Source organism: Balaenoptera ricei, chromosome 20 (genome assembly GCF_028023285.1).
Source record: "Balaenoptera ricei isolate mBalRic1 chromosome 20, mBalRic1.hap2, whole genome shotgun sequence".
Taxonomy (NCBI): Eukaryota; Metazoa; Chordata; class Mammalia; order Artiodactyla; family Balaenopteridae; genus Balaenoptera; species Balaenoptera ricei.
This window is the reverse complement of record NC_082658.1, coordinates 5,749,936-5,767,947: the sequence shown is the minus strand read 5'-3', so window position 1 is coordinate 5,767,947 and position 18,012 is coordinate 5,749,936. Positions and strand designations below refer to the sequence as shown.

General features: G+C 44.1%; 1 protein-coding gene across 2 annotated transcripts; it reads right to left on the bottom strand.

Annotated features, from left to right (window-relative positions):
- Positions 1-752: 752 nt before the first annotated feature.
- C20H17orf80 (chromosome 20 C17orf80 homolog) lies at positions 753-17,963 on the bottom strand. Of its 2 annotated transcripts, none has more exons than XM_059908724.1 (6): positions 17,880-17,963; positions 17,307-17,402; positions 13,694-15,158; positions 5,269-5,376; positions 4,527-4,634; positions 753-1,467 (listed from the first exon to the last, which is right to left on the bottom strand). In XM_059908724.1, exons 3-6 carry the CDS (start codon positions 15,129-15,131, stop codon positions 1,403-1,405), a joined length of 1,719 nt encoding a protein of 572 aa, XP_059764707.1. In that variant the 5' UTR covers positions 15,132-15,158; positions 17,307-17,402; positions 17,880-17,963; the 3' UTR covers positions 753-1,402. The 2 variants fall into 2 exon arrangements, with proteins under 2 accessions (XP_059764707.1, XP_059764705.1); XM_059908722.1 differs by lacking the exon at positions 17,880-17,963 and adding an exon at positions 17,493-17,871.
- Between the last annotated feature and the right edge of the window lie 49 nt (positions 17,964-18,012).

Here is an 18,012-nt window from a genome sequence, read left to right as displayed (position 1 = left end):
GCCAGTGGTTAGCACTCCATGCTTCCACTGCAGGGGGCTCAGGTTAGACCCCTGGTTGGGAAACTAAGATCCCACATGCCACGGGGCAACTAAGCCCACGTGCTCTAGAGCCCGTGCACCACAACTAGAGAGAAGCCCACACACTGCAACGAAAGATCCCCATGCCGCAACTAAGACCTGATGCAGCTAAAAAAAAAAAAGATCAGTACTGATAAAGTAATTGTGAATCTATTAAGGTGCTGATTAAAAAATAAAAAGAATGTATTTTAAAAAATAAATAAATGCTGGAGAGGGTGTGGAGAAGACGGAACCCCTCTTGCACTGTTGGTGGGAATGTAAATTGGTACAGCCACTATGGAGAACAGTATGGAGGTTCCTTAAAAAACTAAAAATAGAGCTACCATATGATCCTACAATCCCACTCCTGGGCACATATCTGGAGAAAACCATGATTCAAAAAGATACATGTACCCCAGTGTTCAAAGCAGCGCTATTTACAACAGTCAGGACATGGAAGCAACCTAAATGTCCATTGACAGAGTAATGGATAAAGAAAATATGGTACATATATACAATGGAATATTACTCAGCCATTAAAAAGAACGAAATAATGCCATTTGTGGCAACGTGGATGGACTTAGGAGATGATCATACTAAGCAAGCCAGACAGAGAAAGACATCGCTTATATGGGGAATCTACAAAAAATAAATGATAAAAATGAACTTATATACGAAACAGAAAAAGACCCACAGACGTAGAAAACAAATTTATGGTTGCCAAAGGGGAAAAGGGCTGGGGGGGAGGGGGAGGGAGAGAGTAGGAGGTTGGGATTCACAGATACACACCACTCTATATAAAATAGATAATCAACAAGGACCTACTGTGTAGCACAGGGAACTCTACTCGAAATTTTGTAATAAATTATAAGGGAAAGGAATCTGTAAAAGAATACATATACATAAAAGGAGATATATATATATATATATATATAACTGCATCACCATGCTGTACACCTGAAACTAACACAACATACTGGGCAATAAGCAGCAGATATCCCTTCAGGACTGATGGGTCATTAAGTAGTTAGTTTTTCTCATTAAGGAACTTACTTTCAGAGATGTAAAGTATTTATTGTGATCTAACGGAGTTAAACCCTTTCATGATGTTTTAGCATTCTGATTACAACAAGTGGCGCTAGTTTATTTACAGTAGTGACAAAAATGATCTTGATGACAACCTTGGGGGGCTGTGAGCTTACTCTTGCCGTCACCACTGCACTCACATGTTGTGGGGAGCTGAAGAGGCAACGCTCAGGTGCTTAGGTACTGAGTCCAGAAAGGCTTCTCCTCCTGAAACGCGTTTCCTAACCAAATGCTCCAGCGTGGGGATCCCCAGTCGTCCTCATCCCTCCGACACAGGAGCCCGTGAGGCGTCCTGTCCATCTGGGGCAGGGCTTGGCACGCTTCCTGTAAAGGGCCAGAGAGTAACCATTTTCAGCTTTGCAGGGTCTACGGTCTCTGTTGCGACAACTCAACTCTGCCACTGCAGTGTGGAAGCAGCCACAGCCATCACCTAACCAAAGATGCAGGGCTGGGTCCCACGGAGACTTTATTTACAAAAATAGGGCACGTGCTGGCTTGTGTCTGTGGGCTGTCGTGGTCTGCTGACCCCTGGGCTCGAGGGGATTGGGGAAGAGGACATAACTGAGAGGTCATTCTCACCTACCTTTGTACCCTGAGCATTTCTGATCTAGAGTAAGGCAAAGGGGCAGGTGCAGGGAGACCCCTCCCTGGCCGTGTCTCTTACAGGGCATTTACAACGAAAGGCCACAAAGCCTGTCCCAAAGGCAAGGTACTGTTTTTGGAGTTCTGAAAATTCTGTCATACTAAACTAAAATAACTACCTCTAGTATACTCTTGCTCAACCATGAATTTTTCCTTATGGAGAATTCTAGCACACCTTTTCCTTAACCATGAGAATTTGATGCAGAATTAAATTACTCCCACTGGGGATAATTGGGGGGGGGGGGACAGGGGACTGAAGAATAGAAAAGGGAGATACAGCAGAAGATAAGCCAGCATCGAGTTCTGGGAAGAGAGAAGGAAGAGGTGTGCAAATACATGAATGCTGGCCTTAGAACAGCACACCTGCTTTTTCATAGTTTTGAAGGAGCTGGGACAAAAGAGGGACTGAATGCATGTATTTTGGCCTGAGGATATCACAAGCAAAGGGAAGACACAGACAGACCCATCAATTGATTGATAGGGGCATATCTCTATCTGATATGTAATCAACCTCTAATGTTGGAAAAGAGGTTGAAAACCGTTATCCATCTGTGAGATCTAGATTACATGTCCTTGAAGCGTTTACAAGTATCCAAGTTATTCTCTAGGGGCCAAAGCAGAAAATTAGAAAAACATGGAATATTTTGATGAGGGAAGAGACATAAAAACCCCACCAGCCAAAAACAACCCTAACAAAGTGGGAGGAATATTTGAGTATTGCACTGAAATTCTTGGGAAGGGATAGGGGTGGAGTTCTGAAAAGCTTCCAAGAAGAGATGATAGCAGAAACCATTTGCTCACTATTATACTCACTTAAGATGTGGAAAAGGTGATTTAGCCTCCTGTTTAGTGTGCTGCTTTAATTAGCTTAAAAAATAACCTGCAAGGATTTTTCAGAGGCTCACCTGCAACTCTGAACCCACCCTCTGCTTTTATGTTTCTCACACCTGCCAAGATCTGGTCAAGGACCCAGAAGAGCCTAACCATTCCCAAGGGGAAGGGGCTGATATGTGCTGCTTTCCGGCCACTTCAGATAATATTCTGTACCAGTGCACATGTAGCCGAGTATCTAGCAGAGATGAATAGTAAAATGCCAAGATATAGAGAATAATTTTAGAGAGACAGATCTAAAATTGAGATATGAGCTATTAGGAAATAGCTATTTAAAAATTTTAATGACGAACTCTGCCATCTTCTTGTCCCCTTGAATAACATCAGCCTTTATGATTAAACAAACTGAAGTTTTTCTCAGTAACTTTCAGTCACTTTTGAGAACAAGCCAAAAGAAATATCCAGACAGAACCAGATCTGTCCACATTAAAAACCTGGCTTCCTGCAGAACTGTTAGACTCCAATAACTGTGTCTTTTCCATGCTCCCCCCGCCCCCAGGACAGGTTTCCACTGTGAAATCTGCACTGCGGCCATCTCCACCGTCCCTGCCTTGGAGTGCCGGAGCTTCCTTACGTGGTGTCCAGGTCAATGCTACTTACACCAGCGCTGCAGCTCTTAGGATAAACAGAGATAAACATAAGGATCTAAGAGGCCATTCTGTTGACTGTTTCTACGTCTTGACTCTACAGATCATTCTGTTATAATTTTGTTTTATAAATTTAGAAGTAAAGTCTTAAGCACAATGAGAAGTTTGTCTCACTTTCTTCAGTCTCAATTTAGAGATGTGAAAAATAACCTCAAGCTTCACCTAAATAGTCTCTTTCAGGCAGCTAAAACTTTCAGGGAAGGCTTTTTCCCTGTGAAAGAAATGACTTGGGATTTTAGGCATCTCCGTTTATGCGGGGATGATCAGAAAGGAATTCCTCTTTCTCACGGATGGCCATGCATATTAGACAAGGGCCAGCAGCTATGCCCTGCTAGTCAGGATGCAAGAGTTTGGTGCAGACACATTCCCGCTGCTTGACCTGCACCCTATGTACTGGTACTGAATTAGCCAACAAATCCAGTTAGAGTCAAATCTGATATTTTAGAAGCTTGTGAATTCTACTGGCCTCCAGTGTTAATGATTATCTTACACTTTTATACTGAAAGTTTTCATCTGAAAGCGTTTGGGTTTTTTTGTTTTTAAATTGTGGAAGAATACTGGGCTTTTTCTGGTTTTTTTCTTTTATAAAACAATACTTAAAAAAATGAGCAAAAGTTATCTGGAACTAAAAGAGCAATGAAATCTAGGCATTTTCCTTCTGGTAAGATTTGGAGCAAGCTGAAACGTGTCACTAGAAAGGTGTTGTGCTTTTAATGTTAAAAGTGGAGTAAAAAAAAAAAAAGTTGAGTAAATAAAACAGCTCTAAGCCTTAAGACACACTGATGAGTGACAGCTGTATTTTGCTTCTCCTCCTCTCTCTTGGGGTATAAAACTATTTGGTTTCAATCCTAAAAGGAAGCTCTTACATAGGAATTAAAAAGTCACCTTGGAGAAGAGCCCTGATCTTCTAACAGGCAAATAGCTTTAAGGAGAAAACACAAAGCCCACCAGATCTCCAGTGACAATCTTAAATGGAGCATAACAGCAGTTATGTAAATTCTACTCAAATCTTATAAAGGCCACTATAACCAAAACCTCCAATTAAAAAACCTCCAAAAAAAACCCCCCAGGCAACAGCTCATTCTCTAGGGCATGTCAGATAATGCAAAACTGAGAAACAAAAAAGCAGTTCGGAAAATCCCTTGGAGGTGCCTATAATGGGATGTGACCTGTAATTCAGGCTGAAAGTAGAGAAAGGCTTACTCAGACACTTGAAGCTCCAGCTACAACAAAGGACGAAGTATCCTGTGAAGAGCATCAGGATGCCGCCGGCTGCTCTGCTCTTCACGCCGGTGCGACACCTGACCCAGCCTGTTGGAAGAGAAGCAGGTCTCACTGTTAGAGGGAAAGGCCCCTAGGGGCCCTTACCTGTGAGGGACTCAGGTTACCAGCTTAGCTTACGCAAAGGAATTGCAAAGAATTTACATACCACTATATTGCGCAGGCGGCGTGTGATGAAAAGGCTAAAACCGAGAAAGACCTTAATTTTAATAAATTTAAATTAGTCACTCTTATTTTGGGGAGTTTGGTTAAAATCTTTCGTGGGGAGGAGATGAATACAGCTGGTTAACTTGAGGTTGAGCCTTCCTGGCTTGGGGACAATCAAGGTGGGGAAGGCAGAGATGGGCAGGTGGCAGAGAGAGGCAGGGGTAAGTACTGAAAAAATGAAAGCTGCTCAATAAATAGCAGTTGCTATTATTAGCTTCGGTGCTTTTAATGACATCAGACTCCTGGATGAAAACAGACAAGCAGGGGAACAGGAAGAATACTTTGAATTTTGTCAAGACTCCAGGATGAAACCACACAAGCAGGAGAGTAGTAAGACTACAAGGTTGTCCTCTTCTCTTTCTCGAGCCTGCTGTAACAGCCATGGCTAAAGGCAGAGAAAGTTCTCCAGATGCTTGGAACCAGCAACAGAGCCCAGCAGTCGTGATTCCAGCCTCACCTGTTTGCACAGCTCCCAAGAGCCTCCTCAGAGAGAAGCTGGAGGTTGTGAGCCTGGCCGGGGCTTCCAAACTTCTTACGGCCGTCGAACTTCTTTCCATCAAAGGAACTAGGGTTCCAAACAGTCACTGTGGTAATTCATTTAAATCCATCCTCTTCCCCAACACTCAGTGCCCAAGGTTCCCAGGGCGAGGCTGCAGGAAAGGTGTATTCTAAATAGATGGATTAACGTCTGCCTTGGGCTGCGGCTAACTGGTAACCACTGAAGGTCGAAGCCGTCTATTCCACATCAAGAAAAGGTTCTTCAACAGACTAAGGGACCCTGGGGATCAGGACCTAGATCCATTTCTGATCCCATAAATACAGTGCCCAGATGATCCAGGGGTACATACTTAATGAATCATTTATACTTCCTCTCAGCTGCTAAACATCTTATTAGCAAAAAGCATGACTTTCTACTGTCACGTTAATTACTGCTCCTTGTCACTACAACAGTCGACAAGCCAGCTCTATCAGCCCAGCCCAGCACTACTGCTGACCAGCACACTTCTTATTTATGTTCAATACATGAATAACTATAAAGTAGAACCAGAAAGGAGAGTTTAGGCTACGTATTTACATTTTCCCTGCCCCTGTTATTTTCCACGTTTAATGACAGGCAGAGAATCTCTACCATTGCTGGTTGTCTGGTCTTGGTTTGGTTCATTAGGATAAAGGGTAAATTAAGCAAGTATTTACAACAGGTTTAGCAGGTGTGGTAAAAGTTGCTGTGGATGTAAAAACACTACCCAGGGGCTTTCCTGGTGGTGCAGTGGTTAAGAATCCCCCTGCCAATACAGGGGACACGGGTTCGAGCCCTGGTCCGGGAAGATCCCACATGCCGCGGAGCAACTAAGCCCGTGAGCCACCACTACTGAGCCTGCACTCTAGAGCCCACGAGCCACAACTAGTGAGCCCGCGCGCCTAGAGCCTGTGCTCCGCAACGAGAAGCCACCGCAATGAGAAGCCCGCATGCAGCAACGAAGACCCAATGCAGCCAATAAATAAATAAATTTAAAAAACAAAACACCTCACACGGATACCCTACTGATGGAAATCCTGGTTGCAGGTTAGACAACAGCCTTTAGTTAGCTGTTTCTTGGCCTTTAAAAACCCATGACCTATAAAGTGTTCTCACTTGACCTTCTGGTAACCCCGTCAGCCACATTTTGCTTTTTGTAATTACACCAAGTTTTTTTCTCCAAACCACCTCCTCCCCTGCCACAATTTGAGAACAGCCCACCGCTGGGCCTGAGGCACCTGCGCCAGGGCCATCACCTCCAGGAGCAGTTCTCAAACTTGGTTGACCTTCGGTGACACCGAGGAAACGTCTGAAAATACAATTCGGAGGCCTCGCTTCAGAATCAATCTCTGGGGACGATGCCTAACAATCTTTACTCTTAAAAAAAAATGGAACAGAAGCAAGAAAAACTATAATCCTGCAGCCTGTGGACCAAAAACCACAGTTACAGAAAGATAGAGAAGATGAAAAGGCAGAGGGCTATGTACCAGATGAAGGAACAAGAAAAAACCCCAGAAAAACAACTAAATGAAGTGGAGATAGGCAACCTTCCAGAAAAAGAATTCAGAATAATGATAGTGAAGATGATCCAGGACCTTGGAATAAGAATGGAGGCAAAGATTGAGAAGATGCAAGAAATGATTAACAAAGACCTAGAAGAATTAAAGAACAAACAAACAGAGATGACCAATACAATAACTGAAATGAAAACTACACTAGAAGGAATCAATAGCAGAATAACTGAGGCAGAAGAACGGATAAGTGACCTGGAAGACAGAATGATGGAATTCACTGCTGCGGAACAGACTAAAGAAAAAAGAATGAAAAGAAATGAAGACAGCCTAAGAGACCTCTGGGACAACATTAAACGCAACAACATTCGCATTATAGGGGTCCCAGAAGGAGAAGAGAGAGAGAAAGGACCAGAGAAAATATTTGAAGAGATTATAGTCGAAAACTTCCCTAACATGGGAAAGGAAATAGCCACCCAAGTCCAGGAAGCGCAGAGAGTCCCATACAGGATAAACCCAAGGAGAAACACGCCGAGACACATAGTAATCAAAGTGGCAAAAATTAAAGACAAAGAAAACTTATTGAAAGCAGCAAGGGAAAAACGACAAATAACATACAAGGGAACTCCCATAAGGTTAACAGCTGATTTCTCAGCAGAAACTCTACAAGCCAGAAGGGAGTGGCATGATGTATTTAAAGTGATGAAAGGGAAGAACCTACAACCAAGATTACTCTACCCGGCAAGGATCTCATTTAGATTTCATGGAGAAATCAAAAGCTTTACAGACAAGCAAAAGCTAAGAGAATTCAGCATCACCAAACCAGCTCTACAACAAATGCTAAAGGAACTTCTCTAAGTGGGAAACACAAGAGAAGAAAAGGACCTACAAAAACAAACCCAAAACAATTAAGAAAATGGTCATAGGAACATACATATCGATTATTACCTTAAACGTGAATGGATTAAATGCCCCAACCAAAAGACATAGACTGGCTGAATGTATACAAAAACAAGACCCATATATATGCTGTCTACAAGAGACCCACTTTAGACCTAGGGACACATACAGACTGAAAGTGAGGGGATGGAAAAAGATATTCCATGCAAATGGAAATCAAAAGAAAGCTGGAGTAGCTATACTCATATCAGATAAAATAGACTTTAAAATAAAGAATGTTACAAGAGACAGGGAAGGACACTACATATTAATCCAGGGATCAATCCAAGAAGAAGATATAACAATTATAAATATATATGCACCCAACATAGGAGCACCTCAATACATAAGGCAACTGCTAACAGCTATAAAAGAGGAAATCGACAGTAACACAATAATAGTGGGGGACTTTAACACCTCACTTACACCAATGGACAGATCATCCAAAATGAAAATAAATAAGGAAACAGAAGCTTTAAATGACACAATAGACCAGATAGATTTAATTGATATATATAGGACATTCCATCCAAAAACAGCAGATTACACGTTCTTCTCAAGTGCGCACGGAACATTCTCCAAGATAGATCACATCTTGGGTCACAAATCAAGCCTCAGTAAATTTAAGAAAATTGAAATCATATCAAGCATTTTTTCTGACCACAACGCTATGAGATTAGAAATGAATTACAGGGAAAAAAACGTAAAAAGGACAAACACATGGAGGCTAAACAATACGTTACTAAATAACCAAGAGATCACTGAAGAAATCAAAGAGGAAATCAAAAAATACCTAGAGACAAATGACAATGAAAACACGACGACCCAAAACCTATGGGATGCAGCAAAAGCAGTTCTAAGAGGGAAGTTTATAGCTATACAAGCCTACCTAAAGAAACAAGAAAAAGCTCAAGTAAACAATCTAACCTTACACCTCAAGAAACTAGAGAAAGAAGAACAAACAAAACCCAAAGTTAGCAGAAGGAAAGAAATCATAAAGATCAGAGCAGAAATAAATGAAATAGAAACAAAGAAAACAATAGCAAAGATCAATAAAACTAAAAGTTGGTTCTTTGAGAAGATAAACAAAATTGATAAGCCATTAGCCAGACTCATCAAGAAAAAGAGGGAGAGGACTCAAATCAATAAAATCAGAAATGAAAAAGGAGAAGTTACAACAGACACTGCAGAAATACAAAGCATCCTAAGAGACTACTACAAGCAACTTTATGCCAATAAAATGGACAACCTGGAAGAAATGGACAAATTCTTAGAAAGGTATAACCTTCCAAGACTGAACCAGGAAGAAATAGAAAATATGAACAGACCAATCACAAGTAATGAAATTGAAACTGTGATTAAAAATCTTCCAACAAACAAAAGTCCAGGACCAGATGGCTTCACAGGTGAATTCTATCAAACATTTAGAGAAGAGCTAAAACCCATCCTTCTCAAACTCTTCCAAAAAATTGCAGAGGAAGGAACACTCCCAAACTCATTCTATGAGGCCACCATCACCCTGATACCAAAACCAGACAAAGACACTACAAAAAAAGAAAATTACAGACCAATATCACTGATGAATATAGATGCAAAAATCCTCAACAAAATACTAGCAAACAGAATCCAACAACACATTAAAAGGATCATACACCACGATCAAGTGGGATTTATCCCAGGGATGCAAGGATTCTTCAATATACGCAAATCAATCAATGTGATACACCATATTAACAAATTGAAGAATAAAAACCATATGATCATCTCAATAGATGCAGAAAAAGCTTTTGACAAAATTCAACACCCATTTCTGATAAAAACTCTCCAGAAAGTGGGCATAGAGGGAACCTACCTCAACACAATAAAGGCCATATATGACAAACCCACAGCAAACATCATTCTCAATGGTGAAAAACTGAAAGCATTTCCTCTAAGATCAGGAACAAGACAAGGATGTCCACTCTCACCACTATTATTCAACATAGTTTTGGAAGTCCTAGCCACGGCAATCAGAGAAGAAAAAGAAATAAAAGGAATACAAATTGGAAAAAAAGAAGTAAAACTGTCACTGTTTGCGGATGACATGATACTATACATAGAGAATCCTAAAACTGCCACCAGAAAACTGCTAGAGCTAATTAATGAATATGGTAAAGTTGCAGGATACAAAATTAATGCACAGAAATCTCTTGCATTCCTATACACTAATGATGAAAAATCTGAAAGAGAAATTATGGAAACACTCCCATTTACCATTGCAACAAAAAGAATAAAATACCTAGGAATAAACCTACCTAGGGAAAAAAAAAAAAAAAAAAAAAAAAAAAATGACCACGTGAAACTGTGAACTGTCCAGATTTGGGAACCTAGGATGTAGATCTCTTACACTTTCAGCCCCAAAGCCAAGGCACCTAATTCTGCAAAGGCCCAGCCAGCCCTCCCAGCTGAATGCTCTCAAGGCGACTGGGGCTCTGAGAGGTTTCCTCTGAACGAAGTCCTCTACTGCTGAGAACTCTCAGACCCTGGTACTTGCTGAGTCTCCTGAGATTTAAATCTTGAACTTCTAAAATCTACTTTCTCTCAGGCCAGGAAAACTACTCCTTCTGGTAGTGAGGTCCATGGGAACCTTTCTCCCTGAAGCTCAGAAGAGTGCTCCTAGTGCCGCCGAATTCCATGAGCCCGATCCCCTGACGCCTGATTCACTGCAGCCCAACGTGGTGGCATCCTCAGAACCATCAGTATGCCTTGGGATTTCCTAGCCTAGGTCCTCAAAACATAGCCATTTTTCATCGGCCATGAGAGCTTCTGGTCCTACCTTGTTTCATCAAAATGAAGGCCCTAGGTGCCTTTCCAGCTGGTAGAATCACCTCACCTAAGTTTACTCAGGTACCTGATGTACGAGGACTAGCTGTATTTCCCCGTGCAGGAAAGAAAACGGACGACATCCTGGAGCCCAACGGTCCAGTGCAAGAAACACTGCCTGGAAAACCTTGGCAAAGACCATCAGATAACGTTAGAAACTGGATACTGGGCAAGTTACTCATCCTCTCTGAAATTCAGTTTCCTCGTCTGTAAAAGGGGATAATACCCATCTCCCAGAACTGGTATAAGATTCCTTAAGATAACCTAGGTAAACATGCAGGTATCACACCTGATATATAGTTAACTCAGTAACTCTTAGCTCACTGGCCCTGCCTTTAAGTATCAAAGCGATGTGTTGGTTTCCTGAGATAGAGGAGGAGTGGCCCATCAGAGGTTTTGCCTGAATAAGGGCACATACAACCCAAGCTCTTCTGCAAAGACTGCGTGGGAGGTCAGTCTTAACCCTGCAGTCACTGGGGACAGTCATTGCCAGGTGAAGGTACAAAGCTGCAGAGCCACACTACTTTTTTATCCTTGTAGATTGGATGGCCTTGAAGTCCCTGGCCAACTGAGGAATCGGGTCTTGACCTTAACTGAGATCCTGGGGTCTCCTCTAGCGTCTCCCGTTCATTTGGTAGCAGCATCACAGTCTGACCGTTAATGGTGGAGCCAACTTCCAACAGCTTTTCGGTTTACAACAGAACTAGAGGCACAGTGATGGCTACACCTTCCCCGATACAGAAGCCCAAACTAATCACACGTTACAGACTGTGACCAATAAAGGAGAACAAAAGCACTTCTGGCCACTATTCTGGAAGAACTTACTATTAAAGGAAAACTTGTATTTTTCCCCCCATATTCAATTTCACAAGCCTAGTGATTTGGTGACACGGGTTACTGTTATCTCTTACCTTATTATTACCTGTAATCTTGGGACCTATTAAGGGGCGTGTTACTAATAACTTAAATCAACCGTGATATTGACCACTAACTGCCCTAAAGTAAGCCTGAGGCTGAGTTTAAAGACCATGGATGTCTGTCAAGGCAGATGGACCTGGATTTGAATCCCGACTGCCGCTTACTGGTGAACGTGGGCAAGTCACTGAGCCCTCTTGAGGCTCAGACCCCTCGCCCACAACACAGGGCAATCTCTGGCAGTGACAGCCCCTCAGAACCGTCAGGAGGGTTAAAGGAGATAATTACATCAGGCATCTCACACAACGACCAGAAACCGCCATCACCTGATCAACATTATTAGTTCCCTCCCTTTTCCCACTAAAATGAACTCACCTTAGCACTACAGAGGGTAGGAAAGAATACAAAGAAGCCCTTCTACCTGCTAGAGATTTGCTACGGGCTGTGTTTATGCCACTGAAAACCACAGAGAAGCTCGGAGATATAAACACCACCTGCGCGTCTAGCTGTGGCGCATTTTCTACAACATGGTTGAGTGAAAGCTTTAAACTAGGCCTCAGGAGACGGGGTTCTACTCGCACCTCTACCACTTACTGGCATCACCACCTTGGACAAATCACTTTTCCCCTGTGCCTGTTTCATCACCTGCAAAACAGAGAGAAAAGCACTCTGCCCACCTCTCCGAGTGGTGAGGCCAAAATCAGAAGATAGGTGAAGCACCCTGAACACCACAAAGCAACGCAAAGGTGAGTATTTAATTCTATGTTAAGATGGAGCAGGGACTTGATACTACAACTTGGTAAAGACAGTGAAGATGGTAGACCTGGGTTTGGTTAACCACTGAGGCAGCTGAAGGAAACGTAGCTTTAAGCTAGCAACCCTCTTAATAAACGTCCATTTTGAAACCTTTAGAAAGGGATAATTAAAATACAAAAGAAAATGCTTTCCACAACAGCCAAACTGGGGCTTGGTGAATATGTGATCATTCACAAAACGTAGTAGAGGGGAAAAATGTATCCTTTAGGAAGGGAAAATACAAGCTTTTCTGCTGCAAGCCTATTCGGAGTGGCTTTGGGTCTCCTGTCAAAATAACCCGAAAGCACCAAAGAACGCTAGGCAAGAAGAGATGGACGCTGTGAGCACGCCTAACCACGCCCCGAGAAAACCCAAACAAAAGAGGTAATCCAAAGCTTCTGGGGAGGAAAATGGAGACACTCTCTGTTTCGTCATTAGAGAAGCAGTTCAGTAACCAAAGGTGAGACTCAGCAGAAAAAAGCGAGGGCACCGAGGGGGCCGCAGGGAAGCTCCTGGCTCCTACCCGGGCCTCCGTCCGTCCGTCCGTCCCGCCGCCGCCGAGCCCATCCCAGCAGCAGCGAGGAGCATGCAGGGAGCTTCGGGAGAGACAGACTCACAATCCAGTCAGTGGTGACGTCCAGCCTCTTTCCCCCCATCCTTCTTACCTAACCTCTCGAGTCTAGAGGCTGCATCTTTGGCTCTACTCCTGGGTCCTATTCTCTGTGGCCTACCTTCTCCAGGGCATGGATTTCCGCCCCCTTCTGGCCACACCCTCTGCCCTGGTCTTCACCGGCTCACCCGAGGCCCCGCTTCCACCTGCCTGGACTGCCGTGCCCCTCCGGACAGCTTTAACGCCAGCCCGCCCCCAAAGCCAGAACCCCACCTGCGCTCCCCTCCTGTGCTGCTCTAGGCTGCCGGATGCTGCATCTGACCACACGTCTGGAACCCGTTTTCTGCCCAACCTGGTCCTGACTGAAATCTGAGCACGGCGCTTGTTCTGTTGAGGCAGACCCTGAAGTCTTCATTTTTTCCTGAGTCTCTTCAGCTTGAATACCCACCCAATTTCTAGACGAGGCCATGCCTCTTCCAAATGTAGAAGGTCAGCCTGTCGGAGTCCAACCTTCACCTCTTGGTGGAGGGGAAGGGAGAGTGATAAACCACTGTCATTACTGACCCCTGGGAGCAAGAAGTCACATTCTGAGAACACCTACAAGTCCAGCGCACTAGAATGCCTAGGTACGAGTAAAGTCAAGTGAGAGAGAATGTGGGCGTTCTAAACCTCACTGATTCAAAAGGCACAGAGCTGTCTGGATGAGCTTGAGCGGGAGCGGGAGCGTGTTTACCTTGTGAGCAGCTTTCCCCCTGGGTACTGATGAGCGCAGGCTTCTGGGCCAATGTGCCCCAATGCTGAGGCTTCCCTGGCAACACCCCGAGTCCAAGATAACCCGGATAGAGCTCTGGAAACCACTCCAGCCCCAGGGAGCTGGATAGGGTCTTTCCGTCGGTGGCACCGATCTGACCTGTGAAAGGGCCTTTAGAAGCATGATGATGGGTTGCATGTGCAGAATGCTGGCCCCTGGGGTGCAATGCTGGCGGCCGACAGCCCGACTTGGGTGTCAGAGAAGCTTGTTCCTCACTCTTTGTCAATGCCTTCATAGCAGGGACTCGATTATGGCTGCAGGCTTCTGCCTTCTCTTCTTGGAGAAATTTCATAGCCAGAGAGGCAAGACTTTGATTACGTGACTGTGATACAGAGAGAAGCTCACTGCAGTTTGTCCCCGTTGGGAGACCTTCACCTCGAGATTTCCTCTCCATGACTGAATCATCGCTCATGGCGGCCCATTCCTGCATTTCTGTTGCAAATGCACTTTTCTCTGCATTTCCTTGGCTCCCACATGCCTCTGCTGCAAGGTCAAGTCCTTTTCTCTGGTTCTCCCTGACCTGGATTTTACCTAACGGGCTAACTTTAAAAGCTGCAATTTGTGATTCTGTGTTCTTTTCCCAAGTCCCAGAGTCTCTAGTAGAGACTCCCAAGAGGTGATCCCCGGCCTTGGAATCTCTCTCACTGCTTGATGATGTGCTTACCCTTTTGACCCCGTAATTGAGATTCGTGGGAGAACTGTGATAATCGCCCAGAGGCATATCTAGTAATTTTATGAGAAGGTTCTGTCTTGGGGCATCCACTCTATCCAATCTTAAATCAGCAGAAGTGGCTTGTACATCATTAGGGAAGGCTGAAGAATGTTTCCTATCTTGATTTGACAGAGAAGGTTCCATTGGGCCAAGAGCTAAAGAAGCTTCAGTTTCTGAAGGGTTATTTTTACTTTCCCCTGATTTAGACAAATCTTCAGTAAGCTCTTTTTTAGGAGTGGTGTTTTCTGATGCAGAAAACTGAGCTGTAGTTTCCCCCTGGAAAGTAATCTTCGGTTCAGTATTTTTTAGCACTTTGAGGGAGGGTTGAATTTGATTCTTGAAATCTTTATCAGCCTTTGTATTACCTGTTTTTTCCAAACCAACAGCTAGTTGTGAAGAGGACTTAACTGTCTGTTGTTCTGATCTGTCCCCTTTCAGTTCGGGATTTCTTTTCTTTCTATCGGTCCCTAACCCTTTCTCTTTTGCTTTAACTGAGTCTCTGATTGGCCCTTTGATTTTTTTAGCACGTGGGAGTGTAGCCGGCTTGGACTGACAAACAGCAGGCACAGCCGGTCCTATCATCTTACAGTACGGCAAATGGGATTTTAATCGTTTAAATGGCTTCTTACAGTAAGGACACACTTCCATTCCGGGTGGAATAGCACTCTCCTATTCCTGAAAAAGAGAAATGTGAGGTTACGGGGAGCACACAATCCATAGAGTAAATACTAATACTTTATTTAGGTGTTGTACCTTTTAAATTCATTTGAAAGAAGCTAGGTTGAAGGACATTTTAAAAAATTCCTTTTGACCCATTCTTTTTCTTCCATAGGTACAAAACAGACATAGTTGGATTTTAAGATCAATATTCCTGGCTCCATTTCTGCTTGGTATTTCACACTTCTTAAAGTCTCTTAGGAATCGGTCATTACAAAAGACAACCAAAGAGGTTTTTCAACATCCCTAACTAGGAGGTGAGCCAGACCAAAAGACTTAAGTCTAGTGAATTAATGCTTAGTGGAAGGAAAAGATGTCCAGAATGCCAATCAGAATAAAATGTTTCCTATTTACCATTGTAGCAAGTCAACTGGATAGCACATGAGCATAAAGAAACTGTTATAAGGGGCTTCCCTGGTGGCACAGTGGTTGAGAATCTGCCTGCCAATGCAGGGGACACGGGTTCGAGCCCTGGTCTGGGAAGATCCCACATGCCGCGGAGCAGCTGGGCCCGTGAGCCACAATTACTGAGCCTGCGCATCTGGAGCCTGTGCTCCGCAACAAGAGAGGCCGCGATAGTGAGAGGCCCGTGCACCGCGATGAAGAGTGGCCCCTGCTTGCCTCAACTAGAGAAAGCCCTCACACAGAAACGAAGACCCAACACAGCCAAGAATAATAAAGTGCTGGGGCAAATTCATAAATAAATTAAAAAAAAAATCAAAAAGAGTATTAAATTACATCTTAAAAAAGAAAAAAAAAAGAAACTGTTATAAACCCTTAAACACATCATTCAAGGGAAGAATGGTAAAGAATAAAAAACTCAGGCTGGGATTCCAAGGTGGCTCAGACTAGTATTTCCACAGTGATATACAGAAGATCCACTGGGGCAAGAAGAAAATATTAGAGCTTCTATTGTCTAAGCATGAAAAATGAAATGCTACTAACATTTAACGCATTAGTAATAAGTATATATACATACACATATATAGAAGTATAGCGAACGCACAAATAAGTGGAGGTGACATGGTCCCCCATTTTTTACTTGCAGTATGTAGTACAATGGATTAACGGCGAATTTGTTTAGTTTGACAATTTTGTGAAATTTATGCCACATAAAAACATTTAAAAAAACTTACACCATGTACCACTGGTGCCTCTATTAGTCTCTCCAGTCAGGAAAAGGAAGTATTTCATTCCAAAGCTCAGATGAGTTAATTCTGTTTCCATTTCTTATTCTATCAAATTCCAGAGGGCAGGGAACAGGTGGACCCTGTGCACAGCTGTATTCTCAGAACCGAGCAAGGGGCCTGGCCCTGGCCAATCCATCAGAGCAACGGACCCACCTTATCCTACATGAAGTCAGGCAAAACCACACAAACACAAAAACCCACAAAAAACAAAACTGTCTTCTGCCAATAGACTTTACAGCAACTATTCTTCTTTTGGAGGTACCCCTTTGACAATATAATAAAAGTTAGGGACTGTTTATTTACAAAAATACACACAACGGAAGCCAGTGCAAGGCCCTTAGGCTAACGACTTTAGAAGAGACCTGGCAGAGGCATGTGCTTCCACACCATGCCATCCTCACACTTAATCCTACTGAGGTCTTTCCTGCACCCTTGAACAGTGATGTCTCACCAATGATGCCTTAACGTTACCGAGTTCAAGCTCATCCTGCTCACCGCAGGACAGGCCAATAAACCGAGAGATGAGTTCTTGGGGCGAGGACTAGGGACTTTGTTTGGAAAGCTGCGGCAGACTGAGATGGGGGACTCGCGTCCCAAAGAACCATCTTGCCTGAGTTAGAATTCAGGCATCCTTTATACTAAAAGGGAAGGGAGTAAAGCCAAACACTTCCTAGTTCCCATCAGCCTCGGGAGGGGGTGTGTTAATTTCTTCCTTCCTGCAGTGATTCACAGGTGGGCCTGGTCAGGCTGTTTCCTCTGAGCTAAACAAAGGTAGTTTAGCTTCATGTTCATGACCTAGGAGGCAGGGTTCCCAGAGAAGGGCCATTAGGTGTAATTTAAACTTACAGGCAACATCCCTTTAGTGATTAACTTGTAACAGAATACAAAGGTTCTTCCCTATTAACTGCTTTCTTACCAAAGCTTTTCTAGAAAGATGCTGATTTTGCGGTTGTTTCTCCTGGATCTGCATGCCTCGCTCTGCGTTCTCCAGTTGCGATTTTAATGTCGGCCTCTGAAAGACACAATTAGGGAAGTCACTCGACAGCACATACAATGAATAAATGTGGCAAAGTGCTAGGGCAAATTCAAATAACCGAGTCACCTGCAGGGCAGTGCTACCTCGCTGTTCCAGAAAGCAGACTTGACCACCCTCCTGGGCACAGGGCGGACCTCAAAGTTAGGCTAATCTTCGCCCGCCGCTCCTGCGCTCTCCAGCGGACTTCCCCGCCTCCAGCAGTACTATCCGGCGTACCCCCCCTGCCCGTAACGTTTTCAGGAAAGCAGTCCTGCTGCTTCCTGGTTGGGGCCTCTCCGCAGCCCCCCAGCCCCAGGCGCCGGAGCCGCTGGGACGCCTAAGGGGGTGGACTCTTCGGCTTCAGGAAGCCCTCCCCCCACTCTCCTCTTGTCGCCACATTCATCCCCAGACCTACGGCGGAGGCCCTAGGAAACATCCCCACCCGTGGAAACTACCCCCACGGCAGCGCCTCACCTCGCAATACGGATGAGACCCCGAAGCCCCGCGTCCAACCCCGCCCAGCGCAGCCCACGCGCCACTTCCCAACTCTCAGTCCTGGGACCCGGGGCAGGCCGTCCGCACCACTGCCTGATGTTTCTCAGCTTTT

Coding starts and splice junctions, on each gene's coding strand:
- C20H17orf80 (XM_059908724.1), bottom strand. CDS start 15,131: ATGGAAGTGTGTCCTTACTGTAAGAAGCCATTTAAACGATTAAAATCC. Junction 5,377..13,693: donor GGGGGAAAGCTGCTCACAAG/GTAAACACGCTC, acceptor TTGGAACCCTAG/TTCCTTTGATGGAAAGAAGT. Junction 1,468..4,526: donor CTGGAGCTTCAAGTGTCTGA/GTAAGCCTTTCT, acceptor GGCCCTTTACAG/GAAGCGTGCCAAGCCCTGCC.